The sequence below is a fragment of the Jaculus jaculus genome, chromosome X (assembly GCF_020740685.1).
Source record: "Jaculus jaculus isolate mJacJac1 chromosome X, mJacJac1.mat.Y.cur, whole genome shotgun sequence".
In the NCBI taxonomy this organism is placed as follows: domain Eukaryota; kingdom Metazoa; phylum Chordata; class Mammalia; order Rodentia; family Dipodidae; genus Jaculus; species Jaculus jaculus.
The window spans coordinates 70,313,690-70,336,203 of NC_059125.1; the positions used below are offsets into that span (position 1 = coordinate 70,313,690).

The 22,514-nt window shown below is 36.3% G+C and overlaps 1 protein-coding gene across 1 annotated transcript; it reads left to right on the forward strand.

Moving 5' to 3' along the window:
• Positions 1–6,433: 6,433 nt before the first annotated feature.
• On the forward strand, positions 6,434–7,444 carry LOC101599014 (putative P2Y purinoceptor 10). Its single transcript, XM_004666957.2, has one exon. It carries the CDS (start codon positions 6,458–6,460, stop codon positions 7,442–7,444), a length of 987 nt encoding a protein of 328 aa, XP_004667014.2. The 5' UTR covers positions 6,434–6,457.
• The last annotated feature ends 15,070 nt before the right edge of the window (positions 7,445–22,514 follow it).

Here is a 22,514-nt window from a genome sequence, read left to right on the forward strand (position 1 = left end):
CAAGGAGGACATAGATGATTGTTGTGAAATGACACTTTGTAAGACTTTCAACAATCATGACAATCACTGATGAGGTGTGGGAGTCTACAGTTTATTTATTTACTTATTTGAGAGAGAAAGAGAAAGAGGGAGAGAGATATATATGTGACCTTCAATTGAATTGGATACTGGATATAACTTGAGGAAAAATAAATAATTGGAGTAAACAACTATTCTGAAAATTTTATCTGAGGAAGAAGATGACAAAAAACTACAATAAATACACAGAAAAGGAAAGAATTATTTTGGGTTGTGGAGAGACTTGCAAATAAAGATCTCATTGAGAATGAAGGAGAACATGCTAGTCTGAACATGAAATGCATAATCAATGAAGGAAAATCCTGAAAGAGATAAGAGGAATTTGAAAGTGCATCTCCAGCAACAGTAAGGACAATTGTATTAGGAAGTATGAAGAGAGTGGTTCCAGATAAGGTCATGTGTTGGGAGAAGAAAATGGATGATGCTGAGTATCCTCTCATTGAATAAACACAGTATTCTGTGTGAGGTAATGGGTAAAACATCTGCTGAGAAAGATGGGGATGGGGATCTTGACAAAACTGGAAGCTTTAGTGGAGTTTTTGAGGTCCTGAAGAGCCACCCAGAAAATAGAAGAATATACCAATTAGTTGAGTGGGAAAAGAGTATGACATACATAATCTTAGGCTAGAGATTATTTTCTGTTTGTGTCATTTCCAGAAGACCCCAACATTTTAACAGAGTATTCTGATTATTTACATAGTAAGAAATAGAATGGATTGTTGACTTGGTCTGGCCTTATGATTTTTGCCAGGCTGGTGCAAAAGAAAGCAGAAGAAGGAAGGTGTGAGTTCTTGCATGAAAGTGCTTATTTTGACAAAGTATTTCATCAACCCTGGAAAGGGAAGGAAGTAAGATGTTAGGTGAGACTACAAAATATGAACAGTATAAACACTTGATATGTCTTTCAGTGTATAGTATAAGTTAGTATGGTGCATTTTGGAGAGTAGTTTAGTAATTATCTCCAAACAAGAAAATCACTGGAAAAGTCACAAATTAATGAAGTTTAATAGAGAGTAAAATATTGGAAGGTATTGGTATAAGAAAAAGGTAATTTTATCTTCAGAATTTCAGGAAAGAATGTGGCTATCTGTTGAATATGAAAATTATTGTGTAAAACTATGATTTTATAACATTTATAAATGAAATTATCTTGACTCTCAAAATAGTCTCAGGAACTGGCCAATTCCCCTTCTGACTTTTACTTTAAATTCTAATATTCTTGTCACACCAAATTTAGTGCTTTTTTTTTTGTTATCTCTCCAACTCATACAGTAGTTAAATGAACAACTTTGTTATTTACTTGCATGAGTGTAGTGTTAGTCCTGAAAATTCCATATTCTGCAAGCCCTCCATTTTTGGAAAACCTAAACTTTGATCACTGTACTTACTCCCAACTGGTTTCAACTCCCTTTATCCCATCTTTTCAATCTATCTTCCGCACTATTCCCAGAGGAATTATGATGATGGGTAATGTCATAGCTCTTTTCAGAATCCTTTAATCATCCTTCTAGATGAATTAAAATCCTTAAGGGATCTGTCAACATCTACCTTTATTATCTCCTTTTCCTTTCATGAGCTTTTCCTGTTCCATTTTTTCCATGATATCATCTTACATACCAACTGGGGTATGATGGTTATTATTACATTTTTGTGTTTTGGGAACTTTGAATGTTATTCATTCATCATTGAATCCTATTCCAACCCTTTCTTCTCTTATATCCTGTCCACCCCAATCCTGTTTGTTGAAATTAGTTTATCCTTCAATTTGTACTTCCAATTGCTCTCTTATTTACAGGCTTTATTTCATGGCATGTTTTTAGAATCTATTATGGCATGTTATCTTTATGTCAACCAAGTATAATTCTGAGGGATTTACTACCCCATTCTACTGAGCTCATAAATTATTATATCAGATATAAACATAAAATATCTGCTCACTAGATGAAATCACAAATTCAGTTGCAAGTTGCAGATGACTGGTATTGATAATCAACACAAATTGTCATGTTTATGGAAGTCTTTAATGAAGAGGTGAGATTTGACTCCAGCTTTGAAAGATTGCTCAGATTTAAACAGACTGGTTGATAATTCAGGCACACCAAAATTAATTTTATCTCTTTCCTATACTACAGTTTTTAAATTTCTTTCCAACCCTGTCCTATAGTGACCAATAAAATAATGCAAATGGGGATGGAGAGATTGTTCAACAGTTAAGGCACTTGCCTGCAAGGCCTAATGACATGGGTCTGGTTCCCTAGTGCCCACGTTAAGGCCAGATGAACAAAGTGACACATGCATTTGGAGTTCAGTTTTAGTGGCTGGAAGCCCTGGTGAGTCCATTCTCTCCCTCTCTCTCTCTCTCTCTCTCTCTCTCTCTCTCTCTCTCTCTCTGTTTTTCCCTTCTGTCTCCTGGAAAATAAATAAATAAAAAAAAATAAATTTAAAGAAGATAATGTAAATGGCTCAGTACAAGTGCCATATTCACTCACTTGAGGTCCTCTGGCTTACAGGGTTTAATCGAAGCAACCTAACATGGAGAGAAGAGCATTAGGAGACCTACATATCTGAATTTTGCTTCCAGTTCTAGCATAAAATACCCTTGTGTCCTTGAACAAGGTACTGAACCATTCTTGAATATATACATATTTTATCAGCTAAAACTATGGTAGAGATAATGCTGGTATTTGTCTTATCTCACATGGATGATACTAATAATGTTAAAATGAAGACTTCTTATCACTGACACTATTCATTTCAATTCATGACAGACTTAGAGTTTAAAAAATAAATTTCTCAAAAAGACAAAGAAGCTTCCTCAAGCAGAGATTGTGAAAATGATTCTAGATTTTCAACAAGATCTAGAGGAGTATTCAGAGCATGCCTACTGGATATATATTGAATGAATGATAGTTTCCAATGCACCCATAATCCTCAAAGTTCCATGAAAAAAAGTAAACAGACAGGATTACTTCCATTTTATAAGTGTGAAAAACTTTTGTGACTACAGAGGCAGCCTCATCTCTTGCATTACAGATTCCATGTACAGACAGGTAAGAAGCTATTTACTCATGAGATAAGGCACATGTACCTTGTGTAGGATGACAAATTATACATGTTCAAGAAGCCATGGGAAGCACATCACACAGACTGCCCTCTTCCTGAGGCCTAGGTAACAGTAGTGACATTTTGAAACCTTGGTATCTGCTGGCTTTTACTCATAGGGTATGTCTGACCACATGTGATTGCTAAGGTAATTCCTTTCCTCATGTTTCCAGGTTCTACAGACATGACTTTTTTAAGTAGGTAATGACTGATATTGGGATATTGATTCTAATAACCCAAATCAGAAGACATAATTTTAGGCACATAGATATCAGAAATGTGTTAGCTTATGTATCAAGGTTCCATTTTTTGCTTAATACATTTGAATAGGAGTTTTTAATTATTGTTGTACATGCAAATCCATCCAATATGCAAATATTTTTTGGCTACATGTTGATGGTCAAAACATATTTTTGTGCCATCAACATATCAATAGTACAGTGAATAAAATGGTGACTAAATGACAACTAGATTTCAAATGTTGATAGTACAAAGAAAACGAGTTGAGAATATGTAATGCTGTATAGTATTGGCTTGGTAGATTCAGTGGTGAAGATTTCTCTGACTTACAAGCAAAGACTAAAATTACATAGGCATATGGAAGGGGTTAAGTTCTAGTCAGAAGGATGATATATACAGGAACCACAGTGAAGACAAAATATTTGGCTTGCGAAAGTGAAAGTAACTCACCAAAGCTGAAATATATAGAATAAAAGATAAATTTATCAATGTTTAAAGACAAAAACCCATAATAAATATAGCCTTTAGGCCACAATAAGAAGTTTGTACTTGATGCTAACAGTAATATAGAACTGACAAAGAATGTTAAGTGATGCAATGGTGTGATGTTTCAAAATAGGTTCATTTGTACAAAGGGTTAAAAGAGTGCAATAGATGCTATAGCTCCTGGTATTAAGAAGTAAAAATTATAATGAAAGAAAAATTGACATAATTTCAGCACGTATGGTGCCATAATGGAGATAATGGAGTACAGAGAGAAGTGTGGGCTCTATTTGCAATACACAACCTCTCTTTGCCCCCATGCAAGTTTTCTTACTTATCTGTAGCTTACTTAACTGTACTGGGCCTCAACTTCCTCATTTGTGATATGAAAATAATCATAAGGCTGATGTGCCGGTGAATAAGATAATGTATTCTGCCTCTAAAATAGATAGTAGGGCTCATTAACTAGTAATGTTAGTGTCAGACAATTCTGAACAATTGGACTATACATGGGAAAAACGAGTATAAACAGGCCAGGTTTTAAATCTGTGGCAATAGTCGAGAAGGTTGCTGACAGACAGTGGTCTACATTACAACTGATACAATTGAGGAGTATTGGAGAAATTTTTAGAAGTGGAAATCACCTGGTTTCTGATTGGATGTGACATAAACACAGTGACAGGGTTCAAGTGAGTCCCTAATTTCCATCCAGCCCAAGTTGTGGCATTGACTAAAAAGGGAAGCACATACTCAGGAATGAATCATGAATTTCACATCTCTTTATGAACCAGGAATCAACCCATAAAAGATATATATAGGCTGAAGGGGAAAGAAGTCAGCAACAGAAGGGAGAAAAGCCTAACCCTACCACCCTGAGAAAGAGAGAGAGAGGGGGCGGGGATAACTGTGACAGAAAAATACAGATAATGGCACAGATAAAGAAGGAATATATTCTGCATTTTCCTGTTAGTAAGTAGATTTTTAGATTTTTCTTCTTTCCTACATTTCAGAATGTCATGAATTGCTCATAGCAAACTAAATGTTCCGAAAGATCCTTACATTTCTGCTCCACCAAAAAAAAAAAAAAAAAAAAAAAAAAAAAATCCCCTTGCCTCTCCACAGTATGGGGATTTTACACTTAATTTTCACTAAGAGGTTTCAGAGGTAAACTCTTCCTAAATGTCCTTTGGTTTGGAGAAGATAAGATGTTTTAGAAGGCAGGTCATGAGAATTTCTAAACTCACGATGAACTGTGAATTTCCAAGGCATATAAACCTGCAGTAAAAAAGTGTGACCTTGAATTCTTGATTTCTGTTTTGGCCTAACTGGGTTCTGTTATTTAACACAAAAGTGTTATCACAACCTATTCCTGTTAGAAAGTTTCACTTACTAGCACCAGTAAGTAAATTTCTGCACCAGTGAAGCAAAAATAGATAGATATGTTTGTTAAGTGAAAATGTGGAAGTGTGATTTGAGTAGTTATGAGCTGCTTTTACATCTTGGAATTGTAACTCACTTGTCTCTTCCTTTGCTCTCTCACAGCCTCTGCACTGACAAGAGCTTATAGTAAAAGCAGACCCAGCACTAAGTATTTGCTATTCTGCCATTCTTTTCTATAGGATATCTGTATGACACCATATTCAGATGTACAAATTACTTGGTGCCCTAATATATAAAATGAAATTGTTTTTAAAACCTGGTTCTGATAGCCCTGCTTTGCTGGTTTCCTAAGACATACTCACTGTGATTGCTGGAAAATCTGCCATGCTGATGATTCCCTACTGGTGTCTCCTCAGAAAAGGGGAATCAATGTCTATCCATCCATGATTATTTAAGAAGAAACACCACTGATTTAGCTTTGACAAGGATACACTATTAAAGTCTTTCATGTGAAATGATAATGGGACATAACCAAGGGAGACAGACAAACTTCAGGAGAAAGTCAGCCTGACAAACTATTACAATAGACTAAGGAGTCCATATTCCCAGGGTCAAACAGGACAACTGCAATGCGAGCTCAAGAAGGCAAGCCCATTTTCTAAGAACTAGTGTGCCAAGGTAGAAAATCAGGTCCCAATGGGCAAGGTGGCAGATAGAGGAAAGGTAACTGGGTATAACAGATGAGGATGATTTTCTAACATTGCAATTAGGAGTGAGCAATATTGACTTTAACAAGAGCTTTTGGCAAGACAAATTTGGAAGCAAAATGAATACACTTGAGTACTACATACTGTTTTTATTGTGGTAAGAACAGTAGATGGAATGTTTCCAGATATCCTTACTTGCAAGATACTGTATAGAGAATCTAATAGGACAATTGTGGAGTAATCCTATCATTCTCTGATTCACAGGGTCAGTAATATTTCTTCCTTGCCTCTCCACTTATTGGTCTTTAATGGGTTCCTTCAAATTGTATATTCTGTCCATCAGTACAAATGAGAGTTTTGGATATGGAGGAAAGTACTAATTAACCATTTTATTGTTTATTTACTTTGCTTTTGGCAGAGACCATAATTCCACAATTTACCTTGATGAATATACTGAAAAATTGAAAATGGATCATAATAGCACCTACAATGCTGAGAATAATTGCAGTGTCACTAATGTGCCATTTCAGTACTCCCTGTATGCCACCACCTATATGCTCATATTCATCCCTGGTCTCCTGGCTAACAGTGCAGCCTTGTGGGTTCTGTGCCGTTTCATCAGCAAGAAAAACAAGGCCATCATTTTCATGATCAACCTCTCCGTGGCTGACCTTGCTCACGTCCTGTCCTTACCTCTCCGGATTTACTATTACATCAACCACCACTGGCCATTCCAGAGGGCCCTTTGCCTGTTATGTTTCTACTTGAAATATCTCAACATGTACGCCAGCATTTTCTTCCTGACGTGCATCAGTCTTCAGAGGTGCCTTTTTCTCCTCAAGCCATTCAGGGCCAGAAACTGGAAGCGCAGGTATGACGTGGGCATCAGCGCTGCCATCTGGGTCATCGTGGGGACTGCCTGTTTGCCATTTCCTATCCTGAGAAGTGCTGGCTTAGCCAACAACACTGAAGCCTGTTTTGCTGATCTTGGTTACAAGCAAATGAATGCAGTGGTTTTGGTCACGATGGTTACAGTTGCTGAGTTTGCTGGATTTGTGATCCCAGTGGTCATCATCTCATATTGTACCTGGAAAACCACTAGATCTTTGAAACAGCCACCAATGGCTTTTCAAGGGATTAGTGAGAGGAAAAAAGCACTGGGGATGGTTTTCATGTGTGCTGCTGTCTTCATCATCTGTTTCACTCCTTATCACATTAATTTCATTTTTTACACCATGGTAAAGGAAACTATCATTACCAGTTGTCCCATTGTCAAAAGCACACTGTATTTCCATCCTTTTTGCCTGTGCCTAGCAAGTCTTTGCTGTCTTTTGGATCCAATTCTTTATTACTTCATGGCCTCAGAGTTTCGTGATCAATTATCTCGCCACAGCAGCTCTGTGACCCGTTCTCGGCTCATGAGCAGGGAAAGTGGTTCATCAATGGCTAGCTAAATTAAAATAATTCTTCAATTATGGCTTTGTTTATCTATGTTTCTTGCCTCCCCGCCCTCACCTGGAGGCCAGCATTGCTAGCCAATTTTTAACTGAGCATTGATAATAAGATAAATAAATGTTTACTTATGTGGCAGTGTGGCCACAGGGTTGTGTCTCTATATCTGATGGAAACAGTGTGTGAAAAAAGTGGAAGAAAGGAAAATGGAATTCACCTGCTTCAAATTGAAATTTTAAGACACCTTATTACTTATAAGGACTATATCAACGTTTTACAGATGTTATCAACCTAATATAAATTTAGTTTTAAATTAAAAGTTTTCTTCAGTAAATAACTTATTATTTTGATACAATATAATAATATTTAAGTATAAAAAGTAAATATCTTTCATAGAATGATTTTAGTTTTTCAATTAAAGTAAAAATTTCAAGTATATCTAAAAAATAAAACAAAAGGCAAAGTGACACGAATAACTAAAGCAATGTGTGCATAAATTTCTGGACCAAAAGATGTCCTAATGTAGGAAGGGCATGGAAATTCATTCCTCAAAAATTTATTAGTGGTTAGTCATATACAGAGTTGACACTTTTTAGAGACATTTTTGGCAGTCATGAAATTAAACCCTTGGCCATTTCATCATGACTTTCCTCAACTTACCTAAGATGCTGTTGGTTATGGGGTTGGAATAATTCAGATATTAGGTCTCCTATGCTACACTATTCTGATCCTGCGCCAGTCTGAAAGTCCTAATGACAAGAGACCCACATAGTTCATCATTTTAATGAAAATTTAAGGCTTGGTGCAAATTATAAGTACAGGAAAGAAAGTGATAGAAAAGCAAACATTTTATAAAATGTAAGTTAATTTTTATTTTTTCTGACTCATTTTTTTCTTCCAAATTTTTACCAACAACTCCCATGATTATAAAAAATACCCCATGGTAATGCCCTCCCTCCCCCTACTTTCAACTTTGAAACTCCATTCTCCATCATATCCCCTCCCGTGACTGCTTTTATGAAACATTACTACATATCACTCTGAACAAATTTTAAAGAACTCTTCAGTAGATTTTCTGTGACTATTTATTAGAATTGCATTAGAAATGGAAAATAATATTACATTGCAAATTAATAAGGAAAAATATGTATTCTCTCTAGAGATCTTGATTTTTCATAGGTTATAGATATTGTGGGTCACTATGGAGGACATTTGTGAAGCTCAATCCATAATTCTGGTCTTTTTACATGATTTATTTACATCACATATAAATTTAGTATGCAGGTAACAGAATGAAGTGGTCATCCTCAGAATATCCACTTGAACAGGCTCACTGAAGAAGAGGAAGAAGGGGCAATGAAAAGAAGGAATTAGAAAAGGAAACAAGTCTTCTGGGAAGGCAGAGGGTTTAATAAATATAAAATAATATAAATGTTGTCGTGTATGTGTGATTTCTTAATCAGTTATTCTTAGAATTAATGTTAGCATTATTGGAACCACTGAGTACATATACCCACTCTAAATGTGACAATGTTTGACTTTATTTCAGGAGCCTGAAATACAAAACAGGTTTGTTAAAATTAATAGTTCTTCAATGAGACTTTTCATGTTCAACATGATTATTTTAAGGTGATACAATGAACATTGATTTTATCAGTTACTACTATGCTTATCACAGGGGTATGATGTCAGAAGAAGTTAACAGCAAAGCATATATCCTTGGATTGGCTTTGTAAAATGTCAACATTAGTTGTAGTTGTTCTACAGTGTCCCCAACATCTATAAGACAACTGCCAAAATGCACTTACAAACCATTCAGACTCTCATGACTATTCAAAACTCATAAATTATTATCTTCTGATGGCTTTGCTAAAAGTGGGAAAAACTTTATATTGATTTATTGTAAATCAAATGAAGTTTATGCATGAATAGTTATACTGTTTACCTTTATAAAACATCAAATACTATCAAAGAACATACATTATTTGTAACGAATTAAATAGATTATGTCCAATTCTGTAAAAGATTAAGTATCAACCATTGAAAATTTAACACCTTATTATAAAATTGCTTTGATATAACTATTGGCTTCTTGTTACATTTTTGCTTGTTTCACAGGAATCTAACCTACAATAAACAGACCCTCTTACTGTTCCAATAATGCTACCATTAATTCCAAGCATAACTGATTAAGAAATCACACATAACAATAAACATTTCAATACATATTCCCTTGTTAGGTCCTAAGAAGTATGGCTCCCATATTAGCAGCTTTTAATTAATACTGTGCTATAAGAATGTTGCTAATATAATATGTAATTACAATTGAAAGTATGCTATTAAGTTAATTAAATTTCTGAAGTCTGAAAATATGGTCCTTTGGGTCCTTGATATCTTAGTCATTAAACACAATTTTGTTTTAGGAAGATAGAAAATTAGTTTCTATTTTCCACCTAGGTATTTTTTGTTCAGTCAAGTCATATGTGCATAATTATAATTGTACAGAATTAATAAAGTATGGAACAATTGGTTTTATGGGAGCTTAATTTCAAGTTGGTTATGAAGGAGAAAGAAGAGGGGTTAGAAAACTTCAGGAAAGATTAGTATAGAATACCATAGTTCTTTAGCTTCTGGGTGAGGGTGAGTTTCTTCCCAAGAAATTACATTAAGACTAAAGGTTTTGTATGTATGTGTGAAAAAAATTCAAATTGAAAATATTTAAGAATATAAAACATTGATTTGAATGTGTAACATCTGTTTCAAAGCCCAGGGAGCATCACAGAATAGCTGCTGAAAGAATATGAGAACCAGAGGGTGGACAGGAATGACATGTAATGCTGACTTCTGGGTATGATAAGGCTTCTACACACATGAACTCACAACAGCTATAGTTTCCTGCAAAAGACTGTGCCCATCACCATTTCATTATGGATTGGAAAGGGGGACATGAAACCCCACTCCTCCAAGACAAACTATTGGCAGCTGATGGTTGCTGGGGGTGGAGAGTTACATTCCGAATTAGTGTAGCCAGTGGTAAGGTGCTCATATTCCATTTTCTTTAAAGACTACTCCACTCTTGATCAAGTAAGCAACCCTAATTTGACTCAGTAGTCACAAGAAGAAGACATGCAAGTAAAAAGGGGACTAGCAGTGAAGAAGGGTTTTAGTGAGTGGACAAAGAGAAAATACAGGGCAATGGGAGTGCATATGATTAAAATGCACTATAGACATGTATGAAACTTTTTGAAAATAACATTTAAATATTAATTACATTTGAATTTAAAGGGTTATATGTACATGTGGTGGTAGGAAATTTTCAAGTTGACATAAATAGGAATAGAACTGCTCAAGTTGACAATATATAGGGAAAAGAACATTGTTTTGAATGTCCTTCTATAGCAAAAATGTAATGAAAAAAAACTGAGAGGTTCCTAGCACTGTAGATTACAGATGGATTAGAAATATAGAAGAGAGAAATAATTAACATGCCTATAAAATTAAAGTCCTGGGGCTGGAGAGATGGCTTAGCAGTTAAGCGCTTGCCTGTGAAGCCTAAGGACCCCGGTTCGAGACTCGGTTCCCCAGGTCCCACGTTAGCCAGATGCACAAGGGGGCGCACGCGTCTGGAGTTCGTTTGCAGTGGCTGGAGGCCCTGGCGTGCCCATTCTCTCTCTCTCCCTCTATCTGTCTTTCTCTCGGTGTCTGTCGCTCTCAAATAAATAAATAAATAAATAAATAAATAAATTAATTAATTAATTAATTAAAGTCCTGGAATATGAAGGACCTTGAATGTCAGACATAGAATTTGGAAATTTGAATGGTAGGAAGCACAAGGTGGATCAAAAAAATGTAGAAATAAGGGTTGGAGAGATGGCTTAGAGGTCAAAAATGTTTATATTTAAGTATTTTAAGAAACAATGATTGGGCATAATAAGATAGAAAAAAGCCTGGTATCAAGTATGCATCATTGTTTACTCATTCATTCTGAGCCATAGCTTTCATATGTAGTTTTACAACTGTGAACTTGAATAATCATTAACATACAACTTAAGTAGCTATCATCTATTCCATCTCAATATCTGAGAGATTTTATATGAATTTTCATACTTATTTCTCACAATAACACCATGAGTAGGTACTATAGTTTACTCCCATTTTCAAGATTGGAAAATAAAGAAACAAAAAAAAAAAAAAGCTGCCCATAGGTAGGTTAAGCAACATATTTAAGTGTATAAAATTAGTCCCAGTGAGCCGGGAGTGGTGGCGCATGCCTTTAATCCCAGCACTCGAGAGGCAGAGGTAGGAGGATTACCTTGAGTTCGAAGCCACCCTGAGACTCCATAGTGAATTCCAGGTCAGCCTGGGCTAGAGCGAGACCCTACATTGAAAAACAAAAAAACAAACAAAACAAAACAAAACAAAACAAAACAAAAAAACCTAGTCACAGTGGAACCCATTGCCTTGTGTGCTAAGAAAATGTTAGTTTTATCTACCCAAGAAATTAAGAAATGAAGATACAGCTAATAAATGATAAGGCCACAATTTTTAACTCTAGAAGATGAACCTTCAAGACTGTATTTTTTTTTTTAGTACAAAAGCCATACAGTTAAAATGTTCTGATACTTGTGTTGGTATTTCTTTCACATTTTCTGACATTATTACACTTATTTTAAAATATATACAATGGTAATTTGTCAATTTCAATAAAAATTTTAAGTGAAATTCATTTTAAAGACTTCATTTTGCCATATTGCTCTTTATAAATGTGCAAATAAAATTTAGGATTTAGTGTAAATATGTATGTATTGCTATGCATAGTCCCAGCTATAAGTCTACCGATTTGTGTCAGAGGAAAAATTCATAAAAACTACATTGACATGTTAAACTTAATATCTTTTGGGGATATGATTGTGAGGTTATTTTATAATTTATATTTTTCTGACTTTTTTGAACTTATTTGAAAAGTGTATTATTGCTATTATTATTACAGTTATCATTATTTGGTCTGAGTTGTACTAGGTAGCCCAAGCTGTACTCAAACTCAAGTTCCTCCTACCTCATCCTTCTCATTGCCATGATTACATGTGTGCCACTATGCCCCACAAACATTTTCTTTTTAATTTGAAAACAGTAAATATTACTGGAAAATTATTTAAGTAAAAAGAAAAAAATTAAGAGGACAAAGATTTGGAGACTGATTTCAAAGATGGCATGATACATAATTTATAAACACTAAATTATGTAAAAAAGGATTATATGTTTTGAATCATCTTTGTTATGTTTTCAAAGCTTGTTATATACTAGGTTGTAAAGGAAGTCTTGGATGAAAAAAACAGTATTTATGTATATGATTGTCATAGTCAGCTCCACATTGCTTGGATGAACCTCCAAACCCGATGTAGCTTAAGGGAGGAAGGGATTTATTTGAAGCTTATAGATCCAGGGAGAGGACCATATGGCAGAAGAAGCTGGGCCCTTTTCACAGATCCATACACAGAGTGAAGAAACCACCACCAGCACCACCAAAAGCAAGCACACTCTGGGAACCCCAGGCAGAGCTCAAGCACTCTGTATACTTTTAGGCTGGAATTCAGATCCACCCCAGTGACATGACACATTGCCTGTAGCAGGAGTCTGCCTGCTAGGGGCAGAGCGTGCAAACTCAATTTTAATAACATCCAAGTCTTTTAGGGAACATAGATTCAAACTATCACAATGATATTGTATTTCTGAAAGGACAACAAGAACCTAAAAAGTATAAAATAGAAAAGACATATAAAAACCCAAGTAAGATAAAATTTAGTAGTATATTATGTTAATTGAGGTGCAATGTCATACTTCTGTAATCCTGGCCACTCAGAAAGGTGAGACAAGAATTTACAATTCAACTCATGCAATCACAGAAAGACAAATGCTGCATGGTTTTGCTTATCTATGGTTCCTAACCTGCAACAGTTGGAGTTTCTGACATACCTGATAAGGGACTCAAGGCCCAGACAATAGGGATGGAAGGGTTTGGGGGAAGGGGAGGGTGGGGAAAATCAAATAAATTTAATCCAAAATGAACTGGTACCATACAAACCTTTATCTTTGGAGATATACTAAGAGATATAATCCTCAACAGGAGTACGGGCGGGGGGGGGGGGGAGGCACCTGAAAAGAAGGGTCCGAGAGTATGGGAAAAGGATTGTTTTAGTCTCTGGCCTGTACTCTCAGTACCATAATTTAGTTGCTACCTACAATGAGCTATTGATTGGAGAGTCCTATAAAGTCTCCAAAACAAGATAGGCTTCTGTCAAAGCACCTGATTACCTGCCTGAGAGAAAAGGTAAGACCCTATTGCTGAATATACCATATGTTGCTGACACAGAGCATAGAGAGACCTGGCTGCCAGTCACCAAACAGTTAGCCTGGCAGGAAGGTGCTACATGATCTACTGGGGGAAAGTGGCCAATGGTCAGAGCAACCAGAGGATTAAGCTACTCAGAAGCAAATACCCTGACAAGATGTAAACGCTAGTGCAATACTGGTACATAGCCTTAGTGTGTAACCAATAGCTTTCTGATTGGCTTAGAGATCCACTCAGTGTAAAGGTACCAGTATCTTGAACTGGGAACCAGGTCAGAAACCTATAGAGTTTATGCTCTCCAGTGTCAAGCTATCACTAGTCTTTGATTAAAGGAGGGGTTGCATATGTCAAATTCTCCCTAAGTTAATAATGTTTATCCCATTTACACTATGCTAAATTCACTCTCAGCTGGAGAATCTGTTTTTCTTTTTCAGAAGGTAGCAAGACCAAAGGAAATAAACTACTCATGGCACTTCAGCCAAGCCACATTTGAATCCACAGAGGAATTGGGCAGATGAGAAATAGTGCTACTTTCACGATGCTCTTAATAATCAGTACCAGGGTGAAGGAGACAGACCCTGAGGATACTGAACACTTACAAAGCAGAGATCCAGAGGCTCCTCAGATTTCACCATTGAAGCAGACTTAAAACTCACTCACCATGGCTCAGGGAATTTAATGGAAGAGGGGGCAGAAAAATTGCAAGAGCCACAGGTTGAGCCATCATGAAGCTGATCCCACAACATGTAAACCACAACCCCATGGGGAATACCTGCAACCCCACTGAGGAGGATCTCCAGCAGAATGGGAACAGGGACAAGGGAAAAGAGGGTACAAACACATGATGTACCATACAAAATATATTGTTAATACTAAGAATAATAAAAAGAATCCACAAGTTCAAGACTAGCTATGGCTACATAGTAGGTTTGAAGCTCCCCTAGACAACTTATTGGGAATGTATCTTAAAAAGAAGAAGATTCAGTTTATAGCTTAGTGTAGTTGCCTAGCATGTTCCAGGCTATAAGTCTGACTAAATGTACAGCACTGAAAAATATTACAACACAAAATAAAGTCACTATGCTAAATCAATTTGAAAATATCATTAGTATATATGGTTTTCTTTTGGAAAGAATTGCCAAAATGAATTAATCATAAAACTTATTTATGATCTTTCTTAGATGCAAACCACTAATAACCCTGTCTAAGATTTTTGAGGGGTGCTTCTTGATTAAGTAGATAATTTTGAACACCTCTTTAAATACAGCTAGGAAGCAAAACCAATTTGTAAGGCCACCTTTGTATATAATGCCAGCCTCACTCAGCATCTGTGTGTCTCCCAGACCTAGGTATGGCTGTCCTGAATAAAACCATGTGAATATTTGCCTCCCTTCAGCCATTGTGGAAAACAGTGTGGAGGTTCCTAAAACAGCTAAAGATTGATCTACCATGTGACCTAGCTATAACACTCCTAGGCATATATCCAAAGGACTCATCTCATTTCCTTAGAAGTACGTGCTCAACCATGTTTATTGCTGCTCAATTTATAATAGCTGGGAAATGGAACCAGCCTAGATGACCCTCAACTGATGAGTGGATAATGAAGATGTGGCACATTTATACAATGGAGTTCTACTCAGTGGTAAAGAAAAATGAAGTTATGAAATTTGCAGAAAAATGGATGGACCTGGAACGGATTATACTAAGTGAGGTAACCCAGGCACAGAAAGCCAAGCGCCACATGTTCTCTCTCATATGTGGATCCTAGCTACAGATGATTGGGCTTCTGCGTGAAAAGGAAAATACTTAGTAGCAGAGGCCAGTAAGTTAAAAAGGAGACATAAAGGGAAGAGAAAGGAAGGGAGGAGGGTACTTAATAGGTTGATCTTGTATGTATGTAAGTACAATGATTGAGATGGGGAGGTAATCTGATGGAGAATGGAATTTCAAAGGGGAAAGTGTCAGGGGGGAGGGAGGGAATTACCATGGGATTTTTTTTATAATAATGGAAAATGTTAATAAAAATTTAAAAATTAAAAAAAATCTATTCAATTATAAATAAGCTTAACAAAATCAATTTACAATTCAATACTCAGCTAAACTGTTAGGTGAGATTATAAACAAAATAAAGATGCTCCAGATTGTAACTATTCAGGAAATTGACTTCTTACTTAGCAATTAACTTTCCTGAGAAAGTGACTTTAGGATGAGCTACAGCAAAATAAAAGAATAAACCAATAAAAAAAAATCAACCTCTTTCTTCTTCCCAAACTGAAAATAAGCTCAAATATTTTCCATCCTGTGAAGGATTGGTCAATAAAACAACAAAAATATATCTTTCTGTCTTAAAGAACTATTATAAAATAGTTAAAGGGGGTCATAGAGCACATATAAGTCATTTCATTATTACCATTTTTTTAAAGTGGAGTCCAGTAACAAGCTTGACTCTAAAGTTCCAGTGTAGCTCATATCTAGAATGCTTTCAACCACCTGCAGTGTAAACGCTTGGCCCATGAGAAATAAATTTCAGTATGCAATACATGGTCAGTCTCACCTACACTTGAGAAGAAATATTTTCTGTTTCTACAGACAGTTTCTGTCCAAGCTCCAGGACAAGACAGGCAAAACTCAGACAAGGCATTTAATCATGGGCCAATTGCATTTTGGGTATGTCTGGGAAAAAAAAATTAAACTAAGGACTGTGTTTTCTGGAAGGGTGACTCTGAAGATTTTCATAATATAATTAGTAGGCCACCAAGGAAGACAAGTGTTCATTTCTCTGCTTTCAAAAAGTTCTTTTCCTAGCTATTCAAGACACATGAAGTGTTTCAGAGAGGAATTTAGCCTTTGTTTTTCTTTGGAAAATCAAACTTACTTTAAACAAGTATTACTGAACTTCTTTCAATGTCATCTGCAAGCCACAGCAATGAATCATGAGTTCCTGATACATAGTGTGGCTATACTCAGAGTTTTGATACATATCTAAAGATGCCATAGACACAGATTCCTTCCAACCACAGACCAAAGCCTGGTGGCCAAGTTCTCCTTGGGATGGATAACATACATATGAACCATAGGATACGCACAACAGAAGAATTTTTAAATGATGTTAAAATGAGGGAAGATGAGTAGCAGAAATGTGGGAAGAAATCAACAAACAAGCCTTAACCTTTACGGTGCTTTTACTGACTCATCTCTTTTAGACCTTGTTTCAATCCTCTAGTCTGGGTGCACAGAGGTTACCTCCCTTGTTTCTACCACCCTAACAATCTGTGTCCTCACATTTTTTATTGTTGTTGTTCACTTATTCATTCAGAACAGTGAATTGTACTCATAGCTTAGGATTCAAACAAAGTGGCTTTAGGTTCTGTTTCTCCCAATTAATGGTTACTTGATCTCTAGTAAGTCATTTTATATCATTTAACCAGGATCTGCTGTGCCTAAGTTTTCCAATATATCAAAAGAAACTACCAATATTTGTCTCCTAAGACTCTAATGAAGATTAAATAAAGAATGCCAATGGGGCCCTGTACTTTGCTATATTAGCAGTTTACATAACTATTTATTCTTTAGTGGAAGACAGATTTTCAAATTTTTGAGGGCATACAGTGAAATATGACAATGTCTAACCTTTGAAGTATTTCACTAGGATTTGAGTATTTCTACTTTACATCTGCCTAAATACATGAGCCTTTCACAAATAACCTGATCTCTTTCTCATTGCTCCAGTGTTCTTATTCAAGCTCTTCAAATTAATAAAATAAAATATGATAATATACTTTAGCCTCAAGGGAGCATTATGGATTACCCATCAGAATATATGAAGATTTAAAGCAGCTCTTGGAGACTATGTGGCAAACAAAGGAATGACTAATAGAAGGAATTTCAAGTGCCCCACCCACCCAAAGCTCAGTTTTCTGTAAATCACATGTGGAAATGGTTTTGTGTACTGACAATGTGTGGGAGACTAGTCTTGCTAATATTTTAGTGCAGTGAAAAATATGACTCCCTCTGTGAAAAGCAATTTGGCAAAATGTTACCAAGAACTAAAAACGTTCATATACTTTGAATTAACCATCTCTTGTGAACTAAAGTTGAAAAAATACTTGGAAAAATATTTTACTTTGGTACAACTTATTCTAAACAATTGAGAGTAGTGTAAATGACCAATTATGGAGGAGGTTGTAATTAGATACACTATACTATATACATCTGACATGGCTTCGTAGATCCACTTAAACTAAACTATGAGTCAAGTATGGTTATTTCATGCCTGTAATCCCAGACATCAGGAGGCTGGGACAGGAGAATAACAAGTTTCAGCCCATTCTAGGCTACAGAATAAGTTCTAGGACATTCTGAGTCATACAGTGAGACACTGTCAGAAAGAAAGAAAGAAAAAAAGAAAGGAAGGAAGAAAGAAAGAACAAACGAACGAACGGAGGGAGGGAGGGAGGGAAGGAGGGAAGGAAGGAAGGAAGGGCCAGGCATGGTGGTGCACGCCTTTAATCTCAGCACTAGGGAGGCAGAGGTAGGAGGATTGCCATGAGTTCGAGGCCACCCTGAGGATACAGAATGAAAATGAATTCCAGGTCAGCCTGGGCTAGAGTGAGAACCTACTTCAAAAAAAAAAAAAAAAATACAAGAAAGAAAGAAAGGAAAGGGAAGGAAAGGGAAGGAAAGAAGGAAGGAAATCATGCTCTCTCAAAAGCCCCAAAATTATTTCATGGCTATTTCAAGGAATTACTTATTTTATAACGTTGAGTTAAATGTGATATGAAATTGGATTTAATTTGGATGTACTAAGATATATATACATAATTATAAAATATGCAAAAATATATTGACTTATTTGACAGATCTGTAGATATGTACTATTTGCTATGTCCTTCCTACATACTGGGTAAATATGGGTGAAAAATATAAAAGCAGTTTTCTCTACCTCATAAAGTGGAAGGAATAGATAGGAAAAGGGGTTCCTTATTAATTGTGTAAAAGCCCATAGAGGAAATACAATGATTTTTGTGAATTAAAATACTTTGAAGAAACTTACTGATGAATGGTAGTTAATTAATGTTTTATGAAGTGATATTTGTGCTGGCACTTGAGTAACATGCAGAATAAAGTCATCAATGGGTAGGTGAGAACACTTTAAACAGAAGGGATATCATGTACAAAGACCCTAAGAAGGCATTTGTCTTCACATAGTTATATAATATGAAAGATACACTTAAGCCAATAATAATGAGCTATGAATAAATAGTATTTAGTAAATTTGGAGAGATTAAGTATTACCATGATTACTTTTAGTAAGTAGCCATGAGAAAAAAAGTTTGGATTTTAGCATGAGTCTTACACTATTGAGTGGTGAAAGATTTTATGTTATAAAATAATAAACTCCATATCAAAGTATATCCTGAATAAAATAAAATAATTCAAAATTTTAAATACAATATTTTCTTGGATAAGATGATAGATTAAAAAGTTTCTTCTAGAGCTGGAGAAATTGTTTAGTGGTTAAGGTGTCTGCTTGCAAAGCCTACAGACGCAGGTTTCCCCAGTGCCCATGTAAGCCAGATGCACAAGGTGATGCATGTGTCTGGAGCTCATTTGCAGTGGCTAGAGGCCCTGGTGAACCCATTCTCTCCTTAAATAAATAAATAAATAATATTTTAAAAATAAAAAATAAAGTTTCCTTTATATGACTGTGGTTGAGAATATTCAGGGTAACAAAGGAGGAAATACATTCCAAAGAGCTAGATAAGAACACCAAGAATCAAGAAAGAAGTGACCAGAAATATTTTAAAAAAATCCCAGAAAGGTGATGTAGAGAAAAGTAGGAAGCAGTGTGCAACTCCAACTCCAGCTCCTCAGGGGAAAAGGTATACGAAGCTGCAAACACAAGGCAGTTAGGAGACTGAAGACAGCCCTAATGACAATTATAGTGTCATTCTGAGCCACGAGAGAAATCCATGGTTCTGGCAAGCTTTAAATCTGAGATTTGGTCTGAGAGTGAATCCTGCAAACAGGATAGCTTTGAAGAAGAAACAAATTGTTCACTTGTCATAATTTGGGGTAATAACTCAGGAACTATCTTGAAAGGGAACCTATTTCTCAAGGCTAGATCTCCGTACTTGGGAAAGGGAGATCAGAAAACACGTAAGAATGACAATTTAAGGTTCCTAGGAGCACTTTACCACAGTGAAGGGATGGAAGATGGCCAGAGTAGATAGTCGTGCAGACAGTGGAAGGGGCTGATACAGATCTGAGAAATCCAAGCATTGGCAAGCTCAGGCTATGGATAGCATGGTGGTCAGTGTCCTGACAGTTTGTAGCAAGAGCCAGAACCATTTCCTGTGAGTTACCTTCGATATTCAGGTATGAAAGCACCAAGCCAGAGGCCAGTAGATTGCTTGATTCATGCAGCAACCTTTCCACACTGACTGTGATTGACTGCAGTGTAGTGAAGGGTCTGAAAGCAATGAGAGGTCAAAAGATTGCGCAGTTTCTACAGCTCTCTCTTTGGTACTGTGGTGGGATAGGTTTTAAAGAGCACAAACTGGGGTTGCCTGATCACTCTATCCCATGGCTCCTTCAACACTGCAACTCAGCTCTCTATGTGCTTTTCCCACTCTGTGGTACATGTAGGAACATGCTTTGGGTTGGTTGGCTACCATACCCTTGGGTGCACAAAATAAGAGGCCTAAGGAGTAAGCAAGGACCTCTCAGGCTTACAGACTGTAATGTGTCCTTGGGCTAGTAATGTCTTCCAATTGGGAATCAAAGGAAATATCTGGAGTTAATGAATTCCATGTTGGTGAAAACATACTTTAGCCTCTCAGGCTACATAGAATACCAACATATTGGAAAGGACAGAATTTGCATCATGTTCTAATTGTACCCTATTCATCCCATACCTGGCAGATAAAAATAGTAGAGGACATGAAAAATGCTTCTTCAATCCAATTCAAGAACATTGTTTGGTATAAATTTTTAAAATTTGTTTTTTTCTTCTTTCCTTCTTTTTCTTTTCTGTTTTTCCTCTTTTCCAATTTTATGTTTTTTTTTTACTTTTCTGTTCAATTTTCATCTTCCAATTTTTTATTCTTCTCTCTTATATTTCTTCTATTTCTGATTTTGCTTCTTTCCATTTTCCTTATTCTTGCCCATTTTTTGTAATTTTATTACTTTGATTTTTATAATATATTCTTTTGACATATTTTATTAACTTTATATTTTTATTTTATTAAGTGAAAACTTTGTATGGACATATCACATGTTGGTACTCTATATAATTTTAATTTATTTGTTCATTATATATTTGCTCTTTTGTGGTTATTGGTAATATATTTTTTTACCTGGCTTTTAAAAAAATTAATTTTATTAGATATGGACATACTTAGTATGTAAACAACACATGTTAATACCATCCTTTCCCCCATCCCTGTCTCTTTTCTGAAGAGGTCCTCTTGTTGGGGATGTAGGTCAACCTCATGGGGATTGTGGGTTATGCATGATGGGGGCAGTGGTCAGTTATGGGTGAGAGGCCATGTCTCTGCAAAATGTCCCAACTTGTGGCTCTAACAATATTTCTACTCCATCTTCCACAAAATTCCCTGACCTATATTGGGTGCATTTTAAGTCTACTTCAGTGATGAGCTCTTAGGAGCCTCTGGATCCATGCTTTGGTAGGTGTTGAGTGTCCTCAGTGTCTGTCTCTGCCACCCTTATGCTGATATCTGGTTTACCAAGAAAAGAGCACTCTTGCTCATTTACCCAATTCCTCTGTGGTTTCAGCTAGAAGGACACTGGGTCATTTATCTCCTCAGGTCCCACTCTCATCTGAAAAAAATAAACAGATTCCCCAATAGAGACTGAAGCCAGCACCGGTAAAATGGGATAACCATTATTAATTTAGAGAGAATTTAAAGGGTGTAGAACCTCTTATAGTACAAGATTAGTGGGAGCTTGGTATTGGAAAGCAAAATCGTTATCTGAATATGATCCTGACTTGTTTCCCAGTTCCAGATATGGTTCCTTTCCACTGAGTGGATCTGTTAGCCAATTCAAGAGCAATATTACCCACCATGGCTGTGTGCCATTATTGCCCTTGTATGAGCATCACAGCAGGTTGTTTGCTTCTGAGTCACTTAGATTTTGATTTGCTTGGACAGATGCTGGCCACTTTCCCCAGGTAGCTCATGTAGCATCTTTCAGCCCTAGATTGGCTAACTGTCTGGGACTGACTCTCTTCAGGATTCCAACCAGGTCTCTCCAAATTCTGGGCCAACAGTATATGGTGTCTTCAACAGTAGGGCATTACCATTAACCTCTGGTGGATAATCAGGTGCTCTGACAGAAATCTACCTTGTTTATTTTGGGAGAACTTGTAGGTTTTTTCAGATCAATAGTTCATTGTGGATGTTAATGGTGTCCTGGTATATGGAGTTACAAGCTAGCACCAAGGGGAAAGAAAAACAGAAAAAGATAGAAAAAAAAGGGAAACAGGAGAAATTTAAGGTTAGGTCTCATTTCACTTTGTCCAGGGCACTTCAATTCAGGTGCTTCCCCTAATGTCCTATTGAGAGTTTAACCTTTTAGTCTAAGTTCCAGGATATAGGTTTCTATGGTATCAGTTCAATGTGGGTTGAGTTTTCTGCCCCCTCACCTTTCCCCTTCCCCCAAGCCCTACCCTCCCTATTGTCTAAGCCACAAGATGCTAT